This window comes from Echinops telfairi, unplaced genomic scaffold (assembly GCF_000313985.2).
Source record: "Echinops telfairi isolate 266 unplaced genomic scaffold, ASM31398v2 ScPeMD7_60;HRSCAF=208, whole genome shotgun sequence".
NCBI lineage: Eukaryota > Metazoa > Chordata > Mammalia > Afrosoricida > Tenrecidae > Echinops > Echinops telfairi.
This window is the reverse complement of record NW_022103958.1, coordinates 16,436,023-16,458,751: the sequence shown is the minus strand read 5'-3', so window position 1 is coordinate 16,458,751 and position 22,729 is coordinate 16,436,023. Positions and strand designations below refer to the sequence as shown.

The 22,729-nt window shown below is 48.4% G+C and overlaps 1 protein-coding gene across 1 annotated transcript in view; it reads right to left on the bottom strand.

Moving 5' to 3' along the window:
- SLC1A2 (solute carrier family 1 member 2) overlaps positions 1-22,729 on the bottom strand; it is a 170,001-nt gene that overhangs the window by 18,903 nt on the left and 128,369 nt on the right. Inside the window, exons 7-9 of the mRNA XM_004708293.3 lie at positions 18,566-18,799; positions 15,453-15,647; positions 8,608-8,742 (exon numbers count right to left, since the gene is read on the bottom strand). Of these exons, the coding sequence (XP_004708350.2) occupies positions 8,608-8,742; positions 15,453-15,647; positions 18,566-18,799 (564 nt within the window). The remainder of the gene's footprint in view (positions 1-8,607; positions 8,743-15,452; positions 15,648-18,565; positions 18,800-22,729) is intronic.

Here is a 22,729-nt window from a genome sequence, read left to right as displayed (position 1 = left end):
ATTGTCAAGTTACCTCCCTGAAGGCAGTCAGCTGCCAGACTACTGTCTGGTCCCACCACAAGTAGGGACCACTCCCTGCTGTTAAGGACAATGGGTTACTTCTCCCCATCAGTTTGGTGCGGGCAGGGTGGGTTTATACCCTACTGATAATGGCTTCTATAGCGAGCCAGAGGACAAGTCAAACCGGCTCAGTGACATCCAAAGTTAGGCTGCCATCCCGAATCTAGCATCCGCCCATCTTGTCACATGTGTACCCCAATACCTCCCCTTCCTATTGCATTGATACCCCTAGATCACCCCCCTCCCATTACTGTATCACCTATAGCACAACCCTTTCCTGTGATGTATGTCTTCACCTGTAATTAGGGGGCTTGCACATCCCCAGAGAATATAAAACCCTTGATTAGCAATAAAGATCTCTCTCTCTCTCTCTCTGCGTGGCCCACCAAGTGAGGCTGAGGTGAGCATGCTACTATGAATTGTGTCTGACTCCATTATTTCAATCTCGTCTATCTCTCATGCTCTCTGTGACTTTACTATAATCTTTACTTATTATCGCTGTAGAGTTGCACCTGTCGGACCCGTGATGATGTGTTAGAGGCTGGTTTTCCTCACAGCAAGGGGTTTCTTGTCCTGGGTTGAACCCTATGAGATTGTCGTTTGCATAAGTCTAAAGAGGTCAGATATTGTCAATTCCATATGATTTGAATTAGCAGTAACAGGCACAAACTAGATGTCCATCTTCCAAAGGATAGGGAGCTGGGTGACTATCTTTAGAGCCACCATGTGGCCAAAAAGGGGTCACTGGAGGTGCCAGACCTGAGGTTTGAGGGGCTAAGGGGTGAGGGAAGCCACATGGGGTGAGGGAACAGAAGGGGTCCCCATCTAAACACTGATTACGAGTATGAACTTTATATCTAAACATAAGAGGCAATCCACTAGGGCAAGTGACGGCCTCCTCAGCTCAGTTTTCTCATTTATAAAATTTGAACAATAATGCCTCTCTCTTTCCAAAGATAGTGAGAAAATCCTAACAGCTAGCATGTACTGACTCCTTGTCATAGGCAAGGTCTTCTGCCAATTTTTTTTTTGCACAGAAAAAGGCTTCTCATTGTGCTTGGCACAAAGTGAGGGCTTCATCGACCACTACCCATTTATAGTATTACTATTATCTGGAGCCCTGGTGATGCTGTAGGTTAGACATTGGGCTACTAACCTCAAGGTCAGTGGTTCAAACCCATCAGCTGCTCTGTAGGATAAAGATGTCTACTCCCTAAAACGATGTGTTCTATTTTGGGTTGCTATGAGTCAAAATCAATTCGACGGCAGTGAGTTCAGATTTGTTGGTTTTCAGACCACGTAAAAAGCATAGTGATTCACTTCTCTTTTTTGGGGCCTCCACGCAATCTAATACTTCTTCTTTTTTGTACCTAGCCCATTCTGTGGGGACCACTTCCTTTGGTTGTGTAGTGGTTACGACTTATAATCCGCATGGTCCAAAGTTGGAAACCACTAGCCACTCCATGGGAGAAAGACGGAGTTTTCTACTCCTGCAAAGAGTTAGTCTTGGAAACCCACAGGGTCAGTTCCATCCTGTCCTACAGGGTCGCTCTGAGTCGGCATCGACTCGTGGCATGAGTTTGTGTGGTTTTTGTTTTCCATGTGCACTTATTACTTCAAACACACACACACACACATACACATCCATTTGAAACCACCATTCACTCGAAGGGAGAAAGATGAGGCTTTCTACTTCATAAAGATTCACAGTCTTGGAAACTCACAAGAACAGTTCTCCTCTGTTCTGTAGTGTTGCTGGGGGTCAGGATGGGCTCATTGCTAGTGCAGAGCTATAGCCTCCTGGATTGCCCTTGACCTACACCCTTGGATTAAGGACACTTGGAGGTAGTGGGGGACACAGCACCACCGGGGCCACCGTCCATGCTGGGGCTGACACATATTGGAGAGAAGGTAAGGTGTAGAAAACAGGAGACCTCAGGAGACGTATGGAATCAAAGCACAAAACTTGTTAGATAAATAGTAAGTCTCTAGATTAGAGCCCTATCATGCCAGGTTCTGAAGTAAGAACCTTCAGAGAGATGGTGAAGGGAAAAAGAGCCCTGGTGGTATAGCGGTTATGCATTGGGATACAATCTGCATGGTCGTCAGTTCAAAACCAGCAGCAGCTCTTTGGGAGAAAGACTGGGCTTTCTACTCCTGGAAATGATTACAGTCCCAGAAATTTACAGGGGATCACGATGAGTCATCACTGTGCATCATGACTATGAGCCAGCATTGACTCCACTGTAGTGAGTTTGTTTGTTTATGTTGGAGGGAGGGATTGGCCTACCTTCCCACCAGACAATCAGCAAACTCAAGGGCAGTGCTGGTGAGTCAATTCCAACTCAGTGACCCTTTCGGATGGAGAGGAAATGCTCCATCGGGCTCTCACAGCTGTGAATTGTTATGAAAGCTGACTGCCACATCTTTCCACTACCTGACCTGTAAGTTAGCAGCTGAGCTCTTTAATTACTAAGCCACCTGGACTCTACTATTGAACATCCAATCAGACGAGTTCATGCAAATACCATACCAAGAAACACCAGGCATTCAGAGTTTGGATCCCAGCACAGCCGATCAGTAGCCTCAAGTGCAGTCACTCCCTACTATCAGTGCAAACTTGCATGCTGCTCTGATGCTAACAGGCTTCAGTGGAGCTTCCAGACTAAGACAGACTAGGAAGAGAAGTCTGGTAATCAGCTAAAAAATAAACCAAGGGCAGCACAATGGCTGGATCGCATATGGATGGCGATGACCAACAATACACTGGGATAAGTTACTTCTCTATGAGCCTCAACTGTAAAATAGGAATAATTTTTTAGCTGCCAATTGATTTGGTGCCACGTTCAAATAAGTCCACGTAAAGTGTTTGGAATTGTGTCTAAGGGAAGCTTGTCAAGCATTATTGTCTGTCTTTTGAATATATTGTACACAAATACTTAGCTTGCACAAACAAAGACAGTGCACAGCACTCACAGGAAACGAAGGTGGGAGGGGGCCGTATGACCTGGAAAACCCGTCTATTGTGCATGCCATTTGTGTGAAAGCACGGTAGCTCTTAGCGTACTGCACGCACACAGTCAATTTTGCTGGAGGGTGCATAAAGTCTCAACACATGGTGATGAGCAGAGGTGCACAAATGCCCATCCCGGCAACCTCTCCTCTCCGTCCCTAACTCAGTGCCCCCGAGGAGAGATTCTCAGCAGCAGCAGCAACACCTGTCAACCTGTTAGAAATGCACCTTCTCAGGATGCAGCCCTGACCACTCAGGAGGTGGGGCCCCGTATTCCCATGTTTGAACAAGCCTTCCAGAAGATTCCAATGCCAAGCACTCTGTTCCCTCTAGGGTGGAACGCCTGTGAGAGCAGCCTCAGAGTCCCCCCAGTGGGGTGGGAGCTTCTTAAAGGGACACCCTCAGATGTTCTCCCAAAAGGCAGTGTGACCATGAAGCACTTGGCTGCTCACCCACTTGGCGGCAGTTGGAACACTGAGGCTAGAGATTTGAATGGGCCAGTTCTCCTCTGTCCCCTTGGCTCATTTTCAGTTGGAGTGGACTCAACAGCACCCAAGAACCACTACAGGGACATGATCCAGTCTTCTTCCCCAGTTCCACTCCCACTCCCTTCTCCAACGAGCAACAGTGGCCTGAGAAACTCCCTCACCAGCAGAGTCCTCTGGGACAAGCGGATCATGGGGCCACTTAAGTAGGACTGCCTCTTGGCTCTACTCTTCCCACCTGTGGCCAAACTCAGGTATTTATCACCTCTCCCTGGCTCCGGCTCCCCGTGTCCACCCCATCCTGTGTCCTTCAGAGAGAAGGAGACGGGGTGTCGGTGAGAACCCATAAATATCTTTGAAGGATTCCTGGCACAACGAGTTCCTTGGGCTCCGGGAAAGTTCTGGTCTTACCAGTCCCGCCCATCTGGTGCTCCAAGATGTGGGCCGTTCCAGGGCTCCGAATCTGGGTTATTACCACGACATTTACACAGCCGCTAAGCCTGCCCGCTGAAAAGCAGCCAGGGTTTGGCGGGCAGTCATGAGGCTGACTGGTGCCCAGCAGCTGGCAAATCCCACGGCACGTTAAATGTCACTGCAGGCTTTGTTTGGTTTTACGCTGGAAAATTGCTAGAGTTATGAACTCTTACAAACCTTGCCTAAAAGGTAGGGTGGGAGGGGATGGCGGGGAGAGGATCCCCCACTTTGATTGTTCTTTACTTTTCCTTCCTGGATGACTTGTCTAGGGACCGCCAGCCTCCCCTGCACTTGACCTCACATCTCTCCTCCTGCACCCCCAAGCACATTAATGGGCACCTCATAAACTCTCTACTAAGAAAGAGTCTGTTCCCTGGGCTCCTCTTGCGAGCGAGGAAGAATGTGGCACCATTACTAATTCAAAGCAGACCTGACCCAGCTAAAGACCCCTGTGTACATTTTCCCAGGATCCTTTCTCTCCCTTTCGCTTCTCTGCTTAAAAGGAACATTCAGGCTTACCGTCTGCAAACATCCGTCACCAGTAGAAAGTAACTCTGGGTCTCTGAACTACAAGGGCTCTCAAGGGCACTGACGAGACCCAGCTGGCAGACGGAGAGGTTATTGTCCTATTGACACCGTGAAGGTTGCTAGAGCCCAAAGAGGAAGGACCCGTCCAATAGACAGGAAGTACAGAGCGCACACCTAGGGCTCCTGCCTCCCCATGTCTTCCCCTCTGTCCTGACCTCCCTCCATCTGGTATCTGAGCCCGAGCTAGAGAAGAGGTCTTCATCCTTCCTTCCCAGCTCCAGCCTGGGCGCTTCCTCAGAGGGGTTCGTCAATATGGTTCACCCAGATGTATATCCCATTTCCATTCTGCCAGCTCCCTCCTGCTGGCATGTGTCACCCCTCCATTTAGCATGTCCTGCTTTCCTGGGCGAGGGGGAGCATGTGAGCGCCCGTGTGGGGTGCATGGGAAAGTCTCAGTCCTTCCGTTCCTCCCCCTAACCCGGGGATCAGAAGTAGACAGGATCTTGAAAGGCGCATGAAATGCCTCCTACCCATCAGGCTTGGGAGGAATTGATGGGTCAAGGAGAGCTGCGCCACAGTAGCAGAATCACTGGTGCTGGAGGAATTGCGTGCTAACATCGGCTGAGACATTGACAATGCTCCAGGTGTGCCCATTTAGGCTTTTTGTTCTGTTTGTTTTAATCCTGGGACCCAGGGGGAGGATACCAAGCCCCCTGCCTCCCCCCACCCCCAAAAAGAGATCTGCTTAGTATGTTGGCCCAGGGGTGACCTGAATAGGCTTGCCTTCTGCCGCCTTCCTGACCCCGGGTCTCTGCTCCAGGCTGCCACTGTTAGAAGTGCTCACTGCCAACTGGGAGGCCACGTAGGTTAAGGAGAGTGGCCTGGACCCGACCACACAACCTCTGCTGTGCTCCCAGGCAAGAGATCTGATCGACCTGGTTCTTGCTTTCCTCATCTTTAACTTATACCATGGGTGATTCGGTAGAAGGATTTCTAACCTTCCCAGCAGGGGAACTAGGTTCCATTCTGGCCAAGGCACTGCATGCCAGACCACCACGTGCCTGTCAGTGGAAGTGTGTGGGTTGCTATGATGCTGAATGGGTTTTGAGGTAAACACCATACGAAGGCCAATGAGGAGGAGAGGCCTGGCAATCCACTTCTGAAACCTAGCCAATGACAAGCCAAAGGCTCCATCAGGGGGGTGGTCCAGGACGAGGCAGGTGTCCGTCCATGTGCATGAGATCTCCCTGAGCCGGGGCCGCCTCCACAGCGGTGGCAGCAACAGGCACCACAGGGCGAGTCCAAGGATTAAATGGCAAACACATACACTGTCTCGCAGGACCTGTAAATACGAGGTCCTTCTCCTCATCCCCCGTTATTTCACTTTTTCTGCTCAGTCATTGTCCTCACAGTGAGGTCGGCATTCTATCACAACATTACTTGCTAAAAGGAGATGGCACACGAATGGTGGGTTTCAAGCCTCAGACACAAGCCCAAGAAGAGACGTGCCAATGTCGTTGCAGAAGGCTAGGGTCCCTAAATGAAAACACTTGTAGAGGAAGCTGAGGCATGACAGAATGAGGCCAAAAGGTGGAAGCCCCCCAAAAGCATGACAGCAGAGGAAAGGCTGCAGTGCCGGGTACGCAGCGGTGAAGCCGTACTCAGCGCTAAAGGGAAATGAAGTCCTGATACGTGCTACAACCTGGGGGAAAGTGGGGAACTTTGTGCTACATGAAATAAGCCAGACACAGCTGGATACCTATGGTATCTTACTTTAATTGTTACTCGACATCATCTATTCTCCCCAAACCCTTCCCACCCGCACAGCACAAGCGCGTCCTAGCCGCCCTCGTGCAGGCTGGTCTGAATGGACTTTGTGGCGAATGCTGCCCCTTGGCGGGAACACAGGACACAGAGAACAGCAGAGCCAGCATGGAGGAGCTCCCCACCCCACCACCTAAAAGGCACCGCCTCGTGCCTCCAAGGTTATTTAGCTTGCTTTTCATCTCTCCACCAAAGGCATTTGCAGAACATTTCTCTGGTGATGGAAGAACTGACCGTGAAGTGTCATGATGCTCCCCAGAGCCCTCTTGAATGGAATCTACTGGATCTTGACTAAACTCAAACCAAACCCTCGACCGTCCGGTTGGTTCTGACTCCTGGTGACCCTAAAAAGAGTTTCTGAGACTGTGAATCTTTATGGGAGCGGTCAGCTTCGCCTTTCTCCTCCAGAGGTGCTGGTGTATTTGAACTACCCAGCTTCTGCTTGGCAGTCCAACTCCTAACCCACAGGGCCACTTGATGGAAGTATTGCCTACATATGATAAAGTATATCTACTCTCAGGGCACGGTTTGACACACGTGGATCCTTATTTCTAATGCAAACCTCACGTGCAGCATCACCAACAGGCAAGTTTTATGGAAAAGTCAGACTTGCTGCTAGCCTGCCCCTCTGTCCTCTTTCTCTTCGGTCATTTGTATTTTTATCTGTTTGGAAGAGGTGATGTGGAGGAAGGAACTGTTGCTTTAGCATATTGGAAGCCCCATAAAACACTGGAAGGCCATACAACATAACACCTGGCATTTAAAATCTATGTTGATAAATGTGAGAAAAACCGCCACTGGTATATGAGGCAGTTTGGCAGATACGTGTGTGCACTTTGGCCTTGGGGTCTAGGTGCCAGGTGCCTTGTCTTGATGAATGTCTTTGAGGGAAGCCCACAGCATTCTCTCATCCCTTGACATTTCGCTCCAAGACTGCGCAGGAGGGATCTGTGTACTTGCCACAGGCATCAGAGCCCGGATGGACCCTACGAGAGGGTCGAGGGTCGATTCCAATCTCCTTGGGACTATCGGGCTTAACATGCTTTCCTCTGTGAAGCGCAGGGAGCCTCCTGCATGAGAAATATTTCCTTAAAGGGGAAAGGTAACTGATCAGCGTTCACCTTGAAGGCAAGGTCAAATCCTAAGTTCTCAGACTGGCCCTTCATGCTATCCACCTGGCCTCCCCTTTCACCACTTCCCTGCCTGGTATTTCACGTTCCAGCAACAAAGAGCCCCCCACTCTTTATAGCTTCGGTGCCTTTGTGCAGGTTGGCCCTCCTGACTGGGAGCTTCCATCCTGTCCTCCTCTCCACCCCACTTCTAACTCACCATCGTAATTCCACTCAGCTAGCACTGTCTTTAGAAGCTGAACCATGGCAGGGAATGAGAAAGAGGGACTCGGGTCAGGCCAACGTGAATTTGGATCTTTATTTATTCCCAAGTCATGTTTCCTCTCCAGCCCGGGGTTTCCTCGTCTGTACAAGGGGGGTAAGCACACCAACGTTGTAAGATGGTTGTCACAGGTCAATGCAAAACACTTGGCATAGCAGATGGCCCATGGTGAGTGATCATAATGCAGTAGTCATTTCCATTGTTTTCTGATAGTGCCTACTCTGTCTTCCTGTCCTAGACTGGAAATGAAAGATTCCTCTCTCACCATCCTTGTATATTTTGTGAACTTTAATATTTTAATAGGTTTTGTGGAAATACAATTTGCATATAGTAGATTAGACCTGTCTTCGGTGCATGGTTTGACACATGTGGAGTCCTGTGCCTATCCTGCATATGAAACTTTTATCACCCTAATAGGATTCCATGTGCCCCTTCCCAGATTAATCTCCTGGCCTGTAACCTTGGCCCTAGGCAACCACTGATCTCTTTATTGCTGTTGCCTGGCTTCCTTGAGTCTCGCAGAGATGGCGTCATCACTAGCACTCAGGCTTCATCATCCAGCCTAATGTTTTGAGGTTCACTGCATGCATCAGTAATTCACTCCCATTATGATGCTTTCAGTTTTGCATTATAATCTACCAGATTTTCCCACTAGCCTGCGATACCCTCACAGTATCCTTCTTTGTCTTCTTTGGTATCTGAGGAGGCACGCAGTAAGTGCTGAAGAGAGGGCAGGAGGGAGACAGTTACCATGGAATGGTCCCCTCGCATCCTACCACCACTGGGAGACCGTCCTCACTCCCCAGCAGAACCCCATGCGCAGGCACTTACAACAGCCAGTCCACGGCCACCAGCAGGCTGATGTCCTCTGTCGGCAGGCCCACAGCAGTCAGAATGAGGAGCATGGTGACCAGCCCGGCACTGGGGATGCTGGCAGCGCCGACACTCGCCAGGGTGGCCGTGAGACTGTGAAGACAAAGAAGACGAGGTCAGGAGAGGAGAAAGAGGCTTTGGCAAACCCATGCTGGACAATTTCATGCTTTGATTTTCCAGCCAGTCACCCAAAGCAGTTTCCCGCAGGGAATGGAGAGGCTCTAGAGACAGAAGACGCAGGGACCCGTGTCTGTTGGGATTCTGCTGAGCTGTGATGGAAGTTTATACATTCAGGGAGCGGAGGCTGCTTCCCCCTCATGAAATCCAATTAGTCTAATGTGTCGCAGGGCTCAAAGCAGGTAAGTGTGTCTCTATCCACAGGCCAGGATGGTTTTCAAGGAGGAAAACGAATCACTCTTAATCCTGCCTCCACCCCCCTTCCCTGGGAACACAACTGCATTCATTTCTGCTTGCCACCTTCAGTCTCCGGGAGCACCAGACACGTTTGGGCAGCGTCGCAAGACTCGGAGGAGGCCACAGCCAATGTTAAACGAGAGCTCAGCAGACACACAGACTCAACTGAGTGGACATCGGGGGGTCAGATCAACAGATTGCAAACAGTTTCCGATGCCCGGCTGTTTCCCTGTGAGCTGGCAAATGCATTATTCACAGGCAGGGGGGACAGATGGGGTGGGGGCAAGAAATGACTGGGGTGAAAAGGGAGGCTTTCTCTCTGAAACATCTGTGCTTTTCTTTCCCAACCCAGCCAGCAGCAGCCTGTGGGCATTCCTGCAGGAGGGGAAGCCCGAGGCTTCTGAGCCCCATCGGGACACTGGGGTGGGGGGCGGTTGGGTGGTCTCTGTAGCCGAGCAAGGTGACTTTTTCTCTCTTCTGGATGCCATTTATACAAGCTGTCATTTCAAAATGTTAAGATGCTTCTGAAAATATGGATTTCCAACAAGCCTGGGGAGGGTGCCAACCGCCCCCCTCTGCCCCACCCCAAATAAAAAATAAAAACTAGGTGAAGCATTCTCTTTCCGGTTAGAAAATTCTAGGGTTCGAATGGGTATTTAGGCTCCAAACGGAAAGCCAGGCCCCCAAACGAGTTTAATCAGGTTCAGATCCTTGGGGTAGCAAACAGTGAATCCCAGATGTACAGGGCTGATACGAATTCTACCTTGCATGTCTGGCTAGACCAGAGGATGTACACTGACAGATAGGAGCTGGAAATACAGGGAATCCAGGGCGGATGATCCCTGCAGGACCAGTGGTGTGAGTGGCGATACTGGGAGGGTAGAGGGAGGGTGGGTTGGAAAGAGGGAACTGAGTACAAGGAACTATATGTGACCTCCTCCCTGGGGGACGGACAACCGAAAAGTGGGTGAAGGGAGAGGTCGGACAGGGCAAGATATGACAAAATAACAATTTATAAATTATCAAGGCCTCATGAGGGAGGGGGGAGCGGGGAGGGAGGGAAAAAATGAGGACCTAATGCTGGAGGCTTAAGTGGAGAGAAAATGTTTTGAGAATGATGAGGGCAATGAATGTACAAATGCGCTTTACACAATTGATGTATGTATGGATTGTGATAAGAGTTGTATGAGCCCCTAATAAAATGATTAGAAAAAAAAAAAGTTTTCAGAAAGGCCTGGCCTTCACCACATCTACCTGTCAATGAAACCCGGATGGCTCACAGGGTCTGACCTGCAATGACCTTGAGGAGAGTCTAGGACCCGTATGGCATTGTTTTGCATGATGTCACCAGGAGTCAGCGACCAACTTGATGGCAGCTGAAAACCAGAAGGCCTGAAAGGGACTTCCGTTTATCTAATGCTGGCTCTGACTTTCCATAGAAGAAACAGGCCCAGCAAGCTTCTCTGGGTTATCTGTGTCATTTAAAAGGTGGTTGCCTAATGTAATTAGAGCGATGGTTTTCCATATTGTCATCTTTCCCAGTTGTAGGCCTGTCACATAGACACCGCCTCCCCTAGGTGTGGATCACCGAACCTGTCAACACCTCCTTTCACCCCCACTAATGGGGACCTGGTGCTGGCATTTAGACAGCTCGGTTTCCCTTGAATCCATCTGTACACAGGAGCTAGTAGTGGTTAGTGGCCAGCTTTGGAGGCTCTGGAGTTGAACTACTTGGATTCAAATCTGAGCTTGGCCAGTCGTTGACCACGTGAGCTTGGGCGATGTAACCTCTCACTGGGTGTCTCCGTTTTATAACAATGATGGCTAACTCATTGAGTGGATGGAAGCCTTAGGCATCAAAAAATCAAAAGAACTTAGAGCAGGCCTGATCCGTTAAAACCCAATTGTGTTTATTTTTGGAAACCTGGGTAGAGTGAGGCTGCTTTGCTAGGAAGACTTCCTCAAGGGCCCAATAGCTGGAAGGTGGCAATTCTCAGCCATGTCCTGGAGAGGGACAGAACACCAGAGAAGGGGCAGGGCCCAGGGTCCAGGGTCCATGGGCTGACCCCGGGGCCATTCCACTGATGCCTTCACCTGCTTCTGCTCTGAGTCACTCCTGTCTCCCGTTGGTACTGTGGCTACGCTGTTCCGTAATCTTGACTGTGCGAGACCACATCCTCCAGAGGTCGGCTACAGGTTGGGAAGTTGAATCCCCCTCCATTCATCCTTCGTTCCCAATAACGCTCTCACCACACCATGGGTGGAATGGCCACTTGAGGATATGCAATGCCAGCAGCAAGTCCCCGGGCAGTGATTTCCCCTCTGTCCTCTCATCAATCGATGTTTTTCTTGTCCTCCCCTCTTGCCTCCCCCTCTCACGTCTTTAGGGTGGGTTCCCGGGAGCTGTGCAAGCTGCTGTACAGCCCTCATCAGTCAAACCACAGAGCAACTCTGCCAGGTACATCTGGTAATAGCCACCAGACCCATGAGGAAGCCAGGGCTCAGAGCAAGCAGTGAACCTTAGGGTTTCCGAAATAGCTTGGAAAGGGTCTGCCAGGACTGGAACCCTTCTCTGCCTGCCTCCAATGCCATGCTGGCTCGTGATGTCCTGGGTCCTTCTCCACCTTGATAACTCATAATGAATACATGACCATCCCTAGTCATTGTAAGCCTGCATTCAAGGAAGTGGAGAATTTGCCTGGAAGTCCGGCAATGAAGTTGGATTTGACTTCTTTTGATCAAGATCAACTCAGTCGAATGTCAGTGAACTACATTCAATCCATGTTGGGGCCGCCAAGGTAGGCTTTTGGATGCCTACAACGAAGGAAGAGTTGGCTGAACTTTTCCAGGACCAGAGATTGACATGTAGATGGTTAGCCAAACCCCTCTCCAATAAAAATTCTCAGTAGAATGATGATTGAAATAAAACAAACCCCGTAGAGATGAATTTAGGAGTCCTCTGGTAGTACAAATGGGGAATGGGCTCAGCTGCTCACTGACAGAGTGAAAAGTTCAGTCCACCCAGGGGTGCCTCAGAAATTCTAGTTAGTGGCTCTATTTCTGAACAACCAGTCCTTGAAAACCCTATGAAACCCATGGGTTTGCTATGAGTCAGCGTTGACTTGATGCCAACTGGGACTGGTAGACTAGTTTAAATAACTCAAGCACAATCCCTTCATCAAGGGTCCGTTCTTCAACCCCAAATTCCTACCGAATGGCATGAACTTGATGAGAAGCTTTATGGCCACAGAGGCTAAGCATTCAGGGTCCAGAGAACAAGTTTCCTCAGAAATAGGGTTCAACATTCTTTGAACTGTAAAGCAAGAAAGTGGGCATTCTCACAAGAAGCCCATTGGGACCTGATTCAGAAGGTCCAATCTTCTTATACCCTGCCCTGCAGTGTGTTTACACTGCCGGTAACAACACAACCCTCGCTCTGTCATCTCACAGTGGTCTTTTATATCCTAGGAGTATTGTTGCATTTTTCTGAGCCTGAGTAATAATAATAGCAGCTAACATTCATTGACAAAAGACTATGTGCTAAGTGCTAAACATATTTACAGGTGAATCCATTGACTCCTCTTTTCCACTCTGGAAGGTAGGGGTGATCACCGTGCCCATTATACAGAGAAGAAAACTGAAGCTCTACACTGGGACATACTTCACAGAGTGGGTGGACGTTTATAGAGAGAGAGGCTTGTCTTATGAAGGCATTGTGCATAATGGTTAAAAGCACAAGACCCCAAGTCAGGAAGCCGAGGTTCAAATCCCACTCCTACCACTTAACTGTGTGCTCTTGCGCAAATTACTTCACCTGTCAGCGCTTTATTTTCATGTTCACCATCTGTAAGATCCAGAACCCAATACCGACTTCATAGGGTTGTTTTGAGAATGGCAAGTTAAGGGCCTCAATAAACAAAAGCATACAGAGAGCAGGTTACCAAGTATTGTTACAAAAGCACAGAACCTTTTGTTAAGCAAACATATCCAAATGTGAAGTTCCTGTTTCTCAACAGATCCTCCATCCAGCTCTCGAGCATCTGAAAGTGGGGTTTCTATCTCTCTACTTCTTCTTTGAGTTCCATCATGTCCAAATGGCAGCTTTGACAGCCTCAAGGGACTCACGTTGTGTCCCTTTTCAACATTCCTTGAATTGGAGGAACAAAAAGAAGACTGAAGGGGCAAGATCAGGGCCGTAAGGTGCATAGGGTGAGGTTGCCCAGTGAAAGTCTCCTGAGACAGCCCTCGTTAGCCTCCAAGAATGAACAGGTGCATCGCCATGCATCGTAGTGCAGGGGGAAAAACTTTAGCACAACTTTCCTGACCTTCGTCTCACTGGTGCAGTTTTCCACTTTGTCCGTGTGAAAGTCTTATGTGCATCAAGAATATCCATCAAGATGATCCCTGGGGGATCTCAAAAGAACCCCTTTTGAAACTGACCCCTCTGCCTTGAATTGACCCGGTCCACAGATCGCCCTCCGAAGCCACAGTTTTGATGGGACCTTTTGGGAAGGCTTCCTCATGAGACTAACGTGGGTGCAGTACTGGAAGAGCTTGTCTGCAGCCATCCACTGACTGCAGAGATATCTTTCAATGCATCTTGTTTGGAATCAACCCGTGCGTGTCTGAACTGGAACCCCAGTAACAAAACTTGTGGACTTAGCCACATATGTCAGTACTTAGAAACCTAAATCATAGGCGTTCCTTTGGATGGCTGTGTGGGAACCACTGAACAGCCGTGGCTTTTCTTTATCTGTCAGATAAGCTGCCTGGAAAAGATGTTGTTCCACCGACTGCTATCCAGGTGATGTTATAGCTGATTAGATACATGTGGTCATCATTGAGACTGCCATTGTGTGCATGTGTGCTCATGCGCACTTCTCTATAAACACAGCAGGTTATTCTTTTCCATCTTTGCTGGTTTAGCTGCTGAACAGGGCTCAGGGTAAACGGGTGTTCACCAAGTCTTTTGGAATGGCCACAAGAGGAAGGGGAAATCAGTGTGTAAGTAAAAATGTGCCTAAACTAGTTGGGTACCTCAGAGCTTATCAATCAAGTATAGCTCAGGATGCTGTTTCAATTGTTTAGAATTCTTTCCATTGTCTCTATGTGTCTTACACAGAATGTCTGCTGATCTCATAGAAGCCACAGTCAAGTAGAAAAAAATAAACCATGGAGTATATAAGATCCACAAACTCAAACATCTACAGGGTCAAACCGTGGAGGTGAGGCAAGCAGGTCAGACATAGGCCGCCCGGAGCAGTGAGGACTGTCATCCACAGAGGCAATGGGCTCGAACTGCTGCCCTTCCAGTTAACAGGCACAGTGTGCAGCCCACTCTGCCTGGTGGTAGAGGTAGAACTTGAATAAAACCTCATAGTTGGCTTGTTGATTTCCCCCCTTAATTAAAGCCAGACAGTCCCACTTGGAGAGGGAGTGACGACATTCACATGATGGTTATAAATCAGGTTATGAGGTCAAGACAACCTTGCATGGACTGAAGACTGCTGTTTTCAAGGGCCCTACCAAAAACTGGAGTGGAAGAGGTGGGACTGGCCAGTAGGCAGGCTCTGTACATTTATGTCGATATGATGCATTTTCCATGATCTCTGGGAAAATGTCCTATTAATTATTTACTTCATGATGGTAAAAATGGCTCTCATGAAAGCAAAACTAGGTGCGATTGACTTGTAACAAAGTGCTACGCGTCCCCTTGCTGTATTTCACCACGTCAGCCATCACTGGCGCATACTGTAATGAACGAAAGACTAGAGCAACTGATGGGAGCCCGTTGCAGCCCCGCCAGCTCAGGACTAGCCATGTGGCTTTGGACAAACGACCGTGCTTGTGGAGCCCGAGTTTCCTCATCTGTTAAATGGGTAGAGAAATAACTGCCCTGCCTACATCCTAAGAAATGGTTGCCATCAAGTTGATTCTGACTCCTGGCAAGGCCGCGTGTGAGGACCCCCACAGGTCAAAGTAGAACTGGACTCCATAGCGCCTCCAGTGGTTGATTTTTCAGCCATGGCTTACCAAGCCTTTCTTCTGTGGCACTTCTGAGTGAGTTCAGATTTCTCCCTTCCAGTCCGCAGCCGAGTGCACTACCCGTTTGCACCACCCACAGCCTCTGCCTACATGATAGGCTTGTTTAAACACCCAACCTTCACATCCCAGGACAGCCTCACGCATGCAATACCAACCGAAGCCAGTCACATTCCCTGCCTCCCTCCGGTCACAGTCTCCCCTGTGAGCCAGCCACTCACTCCTCTGCTCTAATTTCCTTCATCTCCCTCCCACTAGGAGAGCTGCCATTCAAGGGACTCATGAAGTTAACATGGGAGAGGGGGTTGGGGGACAGGGTTGTGCTTCCCAGCACCCACGTCACGTACCTCACAGTCACAATCTGACCCCCATCCAGGACGACGCCATTCATCTGGGCTATAAAGATGGCAGCCACTGCTTCATAAAGGGCTGTGCCATCCATGTTAATGGTCGCTCCCACGGGGAGGACAAACCTGGTCACACGCTTATCAATCCCGAGATTTTCCTCCAGACAACGAAAGGTGACCGGCAACGTTCCAGCACTGAGAGACAAAGAGAGCAAGAGAAAAGCAAAGGTGATGTCCATCTTACAGGAGCAGGACCCGGCGCACAGTGGAAGGCCGTGCGTGTTTGTTCTTTTGTCCCAACCAAGCAACACAACAGGCCAAAAGAGAAAAAAAAAAAAACATCTGGAGCCAAATGAAAAGCCAGACAAGTGGAAGCTCAAGTTCAATCCGTTCAAGATGCTAACAGGCAGCACAATAGTTTTGTGGGTTCTTGGTCGGGAGAGCTGCTGAGAGCTTCCAGTTTTCTTTTCCCTTGGGTCACCCTTTCATCTTGGGCACAATACTGAAGTGTATCTGATGACACACATTAATTGGGCAACAAAAACCCAACAAATTGTGTCAGGAGAATAATCAACTGTCAACCGTGTGAAATGGATCCAGAAATTTCCGAGTGACCCCTCACTGCATGCTAGACCGTTCTTTCCTTTAAGATGACTGCACAGACTGAATTCAACCCCTGGGCACTGCTCTGAGCTGCACCTGCTAATGCGGAGAAGGGCAGGCACCAGTCAGCACAAACTCTGAGCTTCCAGAAATTCTCTGGAGAACCTCAGAGACAGAACAGCAGATAAAGGGACAAGCCTCTCCAGCAACATAGGGCAGGAAAGCCGGTGAGCAATAGATAATCAAGTACCTCACCCCCGCTCCTCCCAGCCTGGGGTGAGGATTTGATGGCCGCATGACCCAGCCTCAAAGGCCAGTCTCCTGACATCTTGCTGAGTCTTCTCACATCAGAGAGAGACCTGTATGGACAAGGGGTGCTGAAGGCCTGACTATTATTTCCACCTGGGTCAGAGGTGCAAGGGAGGGGTTGGGGTGGAATCATTTCAAAGCTTGAGTCATGAGAAAAGTGATGGAAGAGGCCAAAAGGGAGCTTTGGAGAGCTCTGGAGTCCAACTTCTTTTGATTTGAGTTACATGTTGTTTTTAAGCAAAGTGAATTGGGAAACTTCCAATCTGGACAGTAATTGGGAGTAATTCTCGCTTGCATGTGTAGCCTTAGTCCTTGTTCCCTTCTAATAGTCAGATGTAAGGCTCCAGCAGAACTGGATGGACAACCATGGTGGCTTTGCTTTCTCAGAGAATGGGGGAGGACTGGAGCTCAATGAAAGGCAGATTCCTGGGTCTACAAGGAATCAGAAGCATTAACATTACAAAAACAAACAAAAAACCTATTTGCCATTGAGTCTCTCTGACTTAGGAGCCCTACAGGGCAGAGTAGAACTTGCCCACAGGGTTCCCACAGCTCTAAATCTCCTTGGAAACAAAGGACTACATCCTTCTCCTGGGGAGAGGCTGGTGGCTTTGAACCATGGTCCTTTGTGTTCACAGCTGAGCTGTTTAACCACTGTGCCAGCCATCGGCACACAGGAAGTTCCAAAAGCAAACCCACTGCCATCGAGTTGAAACCCTACATACACTGAACCTACAGAGGGCTTCTGAGGCTTCAAATCTTTCTCCTGAGGAGTGGCTGGTGGGTTTGAACCGATGGCCAGGCAGATAACAGTCCAACATTTCATCTAGCAGTGCCACCAAGGCTCCTCTAAACATAGAAGGCTCAAAACTGGATTTTATCAGACCCCTAAGGTTTGCTGACCACTGATCTAGTGACAACCTTACGAGGTCATCTTCGGGAACACTGGCTCCCTCAGGCCTCCTTTTGGTCTTGATCAGGAGAAGAATGCACAAGGTTTCTGAATGCCTCACTGTTCCCAGTACCAGCTGTCAGTGAATCCACTCAGACCCTCTGGAACCTTCTGGTTAGCAGTGGAGTGCTTAAGCAGGGGTGCCACCCGGCATCGCCTCTTTGCTCACACCTTCCAAACCCAGAGGAAACTGCGGGGTCTGGCCTCCTTAGCATGAGGCCATGTGGTTCTCCCGGCCGGGCTGCCCCAGCTGCTTTAAGGAGAGCAACTCTTCCTTTATCCCTCTCACCACCCCCTTTCCTGAGGCCCTGTCCAAGGCTTGCCAGGGCCCCGTGCCTGGTCTGAAAAGTCTGCGCGGCTGTGATGGGAAGCCAGGATCCTCGAGCCTTTGAATCAAAGGATACTTCTGGGACCTCTAGAAGACATTCATTTTTCTTATTGCGTCCGTTTTGTTCAAACACCAACACGGGGTCTTAAAACAAAGAAAATACGCTGTATTTGTCCCGAATACACTGGCTCGGTTCGTGGCTGAACAGCCATCGGTCCCCAGTGACCCCAGGGAGAAACTCTAGAACGGAGAGTTTTCCCTCTTTCCTGTGTTGCCAGGCTGACATGGCTTGAGGTTTTTGTTTTCTTTTTTGGCTCCTGCCTCAAAGCTTAGATGATATTCTTCAAATATTACTAATCATATCTGGCAGCTACTTGGCATCATCTCTTCTTCCAAAGTTGCTTCAACAGAATGCACTGCAGATGGAGGGATGCTGAGAGGTCTGTCCCAGGCCGGCCTCCCTCCATCTGTGGGTCCTGAGAAAGCCACTCAGTCGTTTCTGAGATCCCCATCAGCCCAAGGGATGAGGAGGCATAGAGGATATTGCTCTGTGCTGTTTCTCTGTGGCCGGGATGGTGAAAGCCAAACTCCCGAACAAAGACAGCCTCCAAGTTCATTCTTAGGACTTGACTCCCACCACCTGGACTTCTCTAAAAAGAGACATTCCACCTTCAGGCAAAAAGCACGCTTTAGCCATCCATGAAAACCACATTGACTTCTCTCACAGTTTAACGGATAGACTTTTCCACACAATTTTAACTCTTTCTGAAAAGGTGAACCCTTTTGCACTTTGAGCTCCTAGGAACGTCTGACTTTTTGGATAACTCTATTTTGAAATAGGAACAGGTATTCAGAAAGAACATAAAGGAGAGGGGAGAGAGAGAGAGTAGAAAAAAAAAGGTAATTTCTTGTATTCTCTACCTGGAAGCGGTACCCAGGGCAGTGATCCAAGCTTGGAAAATGCCAGCAAAAAAGGAGAAAGGGTTTTTCCTGGTCACTACAAAGTAAATCAAGGGGAGGAAGATGCCCCCGTGGATGATGAGGCCCACAATCACCGTTACCATATACATCCCCAGTTGCCTAGCAACCACCTCTAAGTCCTTGATTGCAATGATCTTCCCACAAATTAGGCAGGCGATACCCAGGGGCGAGTACCTGAAAGACATAAAAGGGGCGACAACGTTAAAGAAAGCATTATGGGATTCGGAACTTTAAAAAGTAGTCCATGTCCACCTGTGGCCTTCGCTGAGGATACCCTTCACTTTTCTGTATGAGAGTTTGGCTGAATGAGGCTCCTGAGATGCAGTAGATATTTACTTTTTTCACTTTAGAGTAACTATCTTAATGATGCTGCATCCTAGCTCTCCCAGGGTATCCATCTTTACAGGAGCAGAAAGCCTCATCCTGTTCCCGTGGGGCACCTGGTGGGTTTAAAGGGAGGTTGCTGTGGTTAGCAGCCCATCTCAAAACCCACGACCCCACCAGAGTTCCTGGAAGAGGGGACTTCAACCATTTTGTGGGAAAATGGAATGAAAAGATAAGAAAACATTTCCCACAAGGGTTTGGAAGCTCTTTCATATTCCAAGAAATGTGGTTTTATTACTTCTAAATATGGGAGTGTTTTTTTTGTGTGTGTTTCTGCCCCCTCCCTCCGCTGCCCCTCCCCGCCCCCCTTCATCCTCACGTCTTGAACTATCATACTGACTATATGTTATTAAGGAGTTTATAGAGGCAGCTTTGGCAAGCGCTGTGCCCAAGCGCCAGTTTTGATTCCCAGTCATCGCGCCTGCTGTGCGGCCACCACTCAGCACGGTGGGGACGCACACATGGCTGTGATGCTAGACTGGTGGCAGCGGTCTTCAGACTAAGTCTAAGAAGAAAGGCTCTGCGTATGTATTGCCAGGAATCAGCCACTGAAAGCTTGGTGATTTACAACCGAACAGTATCCAATCCCTCAGGGAGACGGCACTGGACAGCGCGGCCATTCTGCTCTGAGGTACTGGGTTTGCCAGGAGCCAGTGCCCACTCAGCGGCGGCCATTTCTGGGACACTACAGCCAGGGACCCGATCGCTAGTCAGGGACTCCAGGGTAAGCGTCCCACACATTGCCGCGCCGTCTTCTTACAAGAGCCTCTCAATCTAGGTATCGTTATGTCTCCTTAGCAAACAAAAACCACTAATGTTCTGAAAAGTGAAGCCACAAAACCAGGAAGAGTAATTGAAACCCAGGGCTCTGAGACCCCTCTATTGGGTTTTATACACACCCTGGGAAACCACTCCCCTTTAGCAACATTAGCTCTCTGTAGATAAGCAGATGGCACACTGCATCTATGACCAGCCCGTCCAAACAGGCTTAGTGTAGCGTTCCCTCTTATTATGACGATGCTCACAGTGAGCTTAGGAATTAGCTGGTCATCTCGCTCTTGGGTACATTAACCCATTTTCACTTTCATCTTGACTGTGGCCCACGACCTATTTTGGTATTGCTAGCGCATGACCTGGTTGGGCTTGGGGCACCTTCTGGTGATAAACCTTGAGAAGCAGGAACTTACTTGAAAGAAAGCCTGTGGGGAAAATGAAGTCCCCGCATAAGGCTCCCTCCCAAGAAGGATCAGGGTGCAGGGAGGGAAGAATGGTTGCTCCGCTAGATGTGCGCTTTGCCACTGGACTGGGGCAAGCCCTGTCACAGGCCAGAACTCAAGCTCTGCAGAACAGCACCGCCCACCCACCCCCAATTCACCGCCAGCGAGTTGATTTTGACTCACAGTGGCCCAATAGGACAGAGTAGAAGCGTGCCTGTGGGTTTCTGAGACTGTAACTCTTTAAGGGAGTAGAAAGCCTCATCTTCCCACTTCCCCAGGAACCGCTGGTGGTTTTGAACTGCTGAACTTGCAGGTAGCAGCCTGGTGTAACGATTATACCACCAGGACTCCTTGAGAGCATCACAGTTGAATCTTGAACAATTGTCCAAGGCTTGAGCTATGAGTCCACGAAGGATATGTTTTTCTTGTAAATACTTGGCAATGCTAATTGCCTCCAGCAAATGGCATATCCCAATGAAAAGTGACCTCACACATTTTTTTATCATGTTGAGTGCAATACAGTAAAGCGAACCACACCACGAGACCCATATAAAGTGCCACTTTGTATGGAAGTGCTCCCAAGAAGCAATGCCATGACAGGACAAGAAAAATCCTGGTGGTTTTGTTTGTTTAGTATAAATAGTGTATGTACTAAATAGCTTCACAGATACGCTAAAGGAATTTACAGAATATTCCTGCACAGGTTGGATTTCAGGCACCTAGTTCAGATCATTTCTTCTTGGGAAGACAAATAATGGTAATCTCATCAGAGAAAAGAAACTCCGTATCATACACAGATTCAAACTTGCTTCATTACTTGGCTGTCTTTAACACAAACTACCAAACAGCAGTGAATAAGTTGACCTGGGCACTGCGTTTAACAGAGAGGTTCGATTTTGCAGAGAATTCTTTTGTTGTCATTTATTTTTACAAATGGAATCTAAGTGCTTTCGGTTCAGAGTTTTGGTTTATAAGAACATTTTGTTTTGATATTATAAAATGTATCAAATGAAAAAATGTAAGCAGACTATGCATGAATATATATATAACTGGTTGGAGATGCAGTAGTGGCCATAGGTTCTTGAAAACTGAAATAAGAAAGGAAGGGAAAAAACAAATGATTGGCCCTGAGTTAGATGGGGACTAAATCTTAGCAGCCTCCATTCCAAGTACGCGTGTCTGGGGCTGTGTCTAGATTAGAAACCAGAGTTCAATCTCTGCATGCTGGGCGAGTTTCTGATCTGCTGCTTTTGTTCTGGGCAGAACAGCAGCCCAGACAAGAGGCCCTCCTTCATTGCCACTAGCCTACCACACTCGGTATCAGGGCAAGGATTGTGGGAGTTCCCCAAGTCCATTCTGATGTTTTGAGGACTGTAGACAAGAATGCCTGGAACTGTAAACGTTTGTAGTTTGGGGACGAGTTCATGGTTCTTTGTCACCTCATACACACTGTCTTGGGAAGAAGCTACAGCATATCCAATATCCCGGGAAAAGTTGAGTCCTTGATATGTACTGTAGATGAAGATCTGCAGTCACCGGCAATTGCTCACCATGTGAAGAAAAAAGAATCCAGTGTAAGGGCCATTGATGAAACAGAAAAGGAAATTCATGTTGCTGTGCTGCCATATGCCAGCAGGTGTGAATGACTTGCACGTTTGCAAAATAACTTTTTAAATCTCATATGGAAAACACAGGTTTATTAAAGGGTTGCTAGGGGTCAGAATCAACTTGATGGCTGTTGGTTTTTAATTTAGGTATATGATTGCAATAACTATTACATATAACAAACAAAATGTGTGAATTAATTTTCTGTGTTCTTGGTAAGGCTTTTGAAAAAATAATTCATTATTATTTTTTTATAAGGAGAAGAGTGTGGCATCAGGATTGGAGGATGGCTTATTAAACAACCTGCAGTATGCAGATGACACCATGGTGGTTGCTGAAAGTGAGGAGGACTTGAAGCACTTGCTGATGAAGATCAAGGATTGTAGCCTTCAGGATGGGTTACAACTCAATGTATGGAAGACCCAAAGCCTCACAACTGGACCAATAGGTAACATCATGATAAATGGAAAAAAGATTAAAATTGTCAAGGACTTTGTGTGGCTTGGATCTACAATCAATGCTCATGGAAGCAGTGGCCAAGAGATCAAAAGACATATTGCATTAGGTAAATCTGCTGCACAAGACCTCTTTAGAGTATTGAAGAGCAAGGATGTTACTTTGAGGATGAAGGTGCACCTGACCCAAGCCATGGTATTCCTCATTGCATCCTATGCCTGTGAAAGCTGGACACTGAGTAAGGATTTGGACAGTGAGCAAGGAAGACCGACGAAGAATGGATGCATTTGAGTTGTGATGCTGGTAAAGAAGATTGACGGTACCATGGACAGCTCAAAGGACAAACTGATCTGTGTTGCAAGAAGTAAGGCCAGAGTGCTCCTTAGAGGCATGGATGGCAAGACTGCCTTACATGTTTGCGACATATTTTCAGGAGAGACCA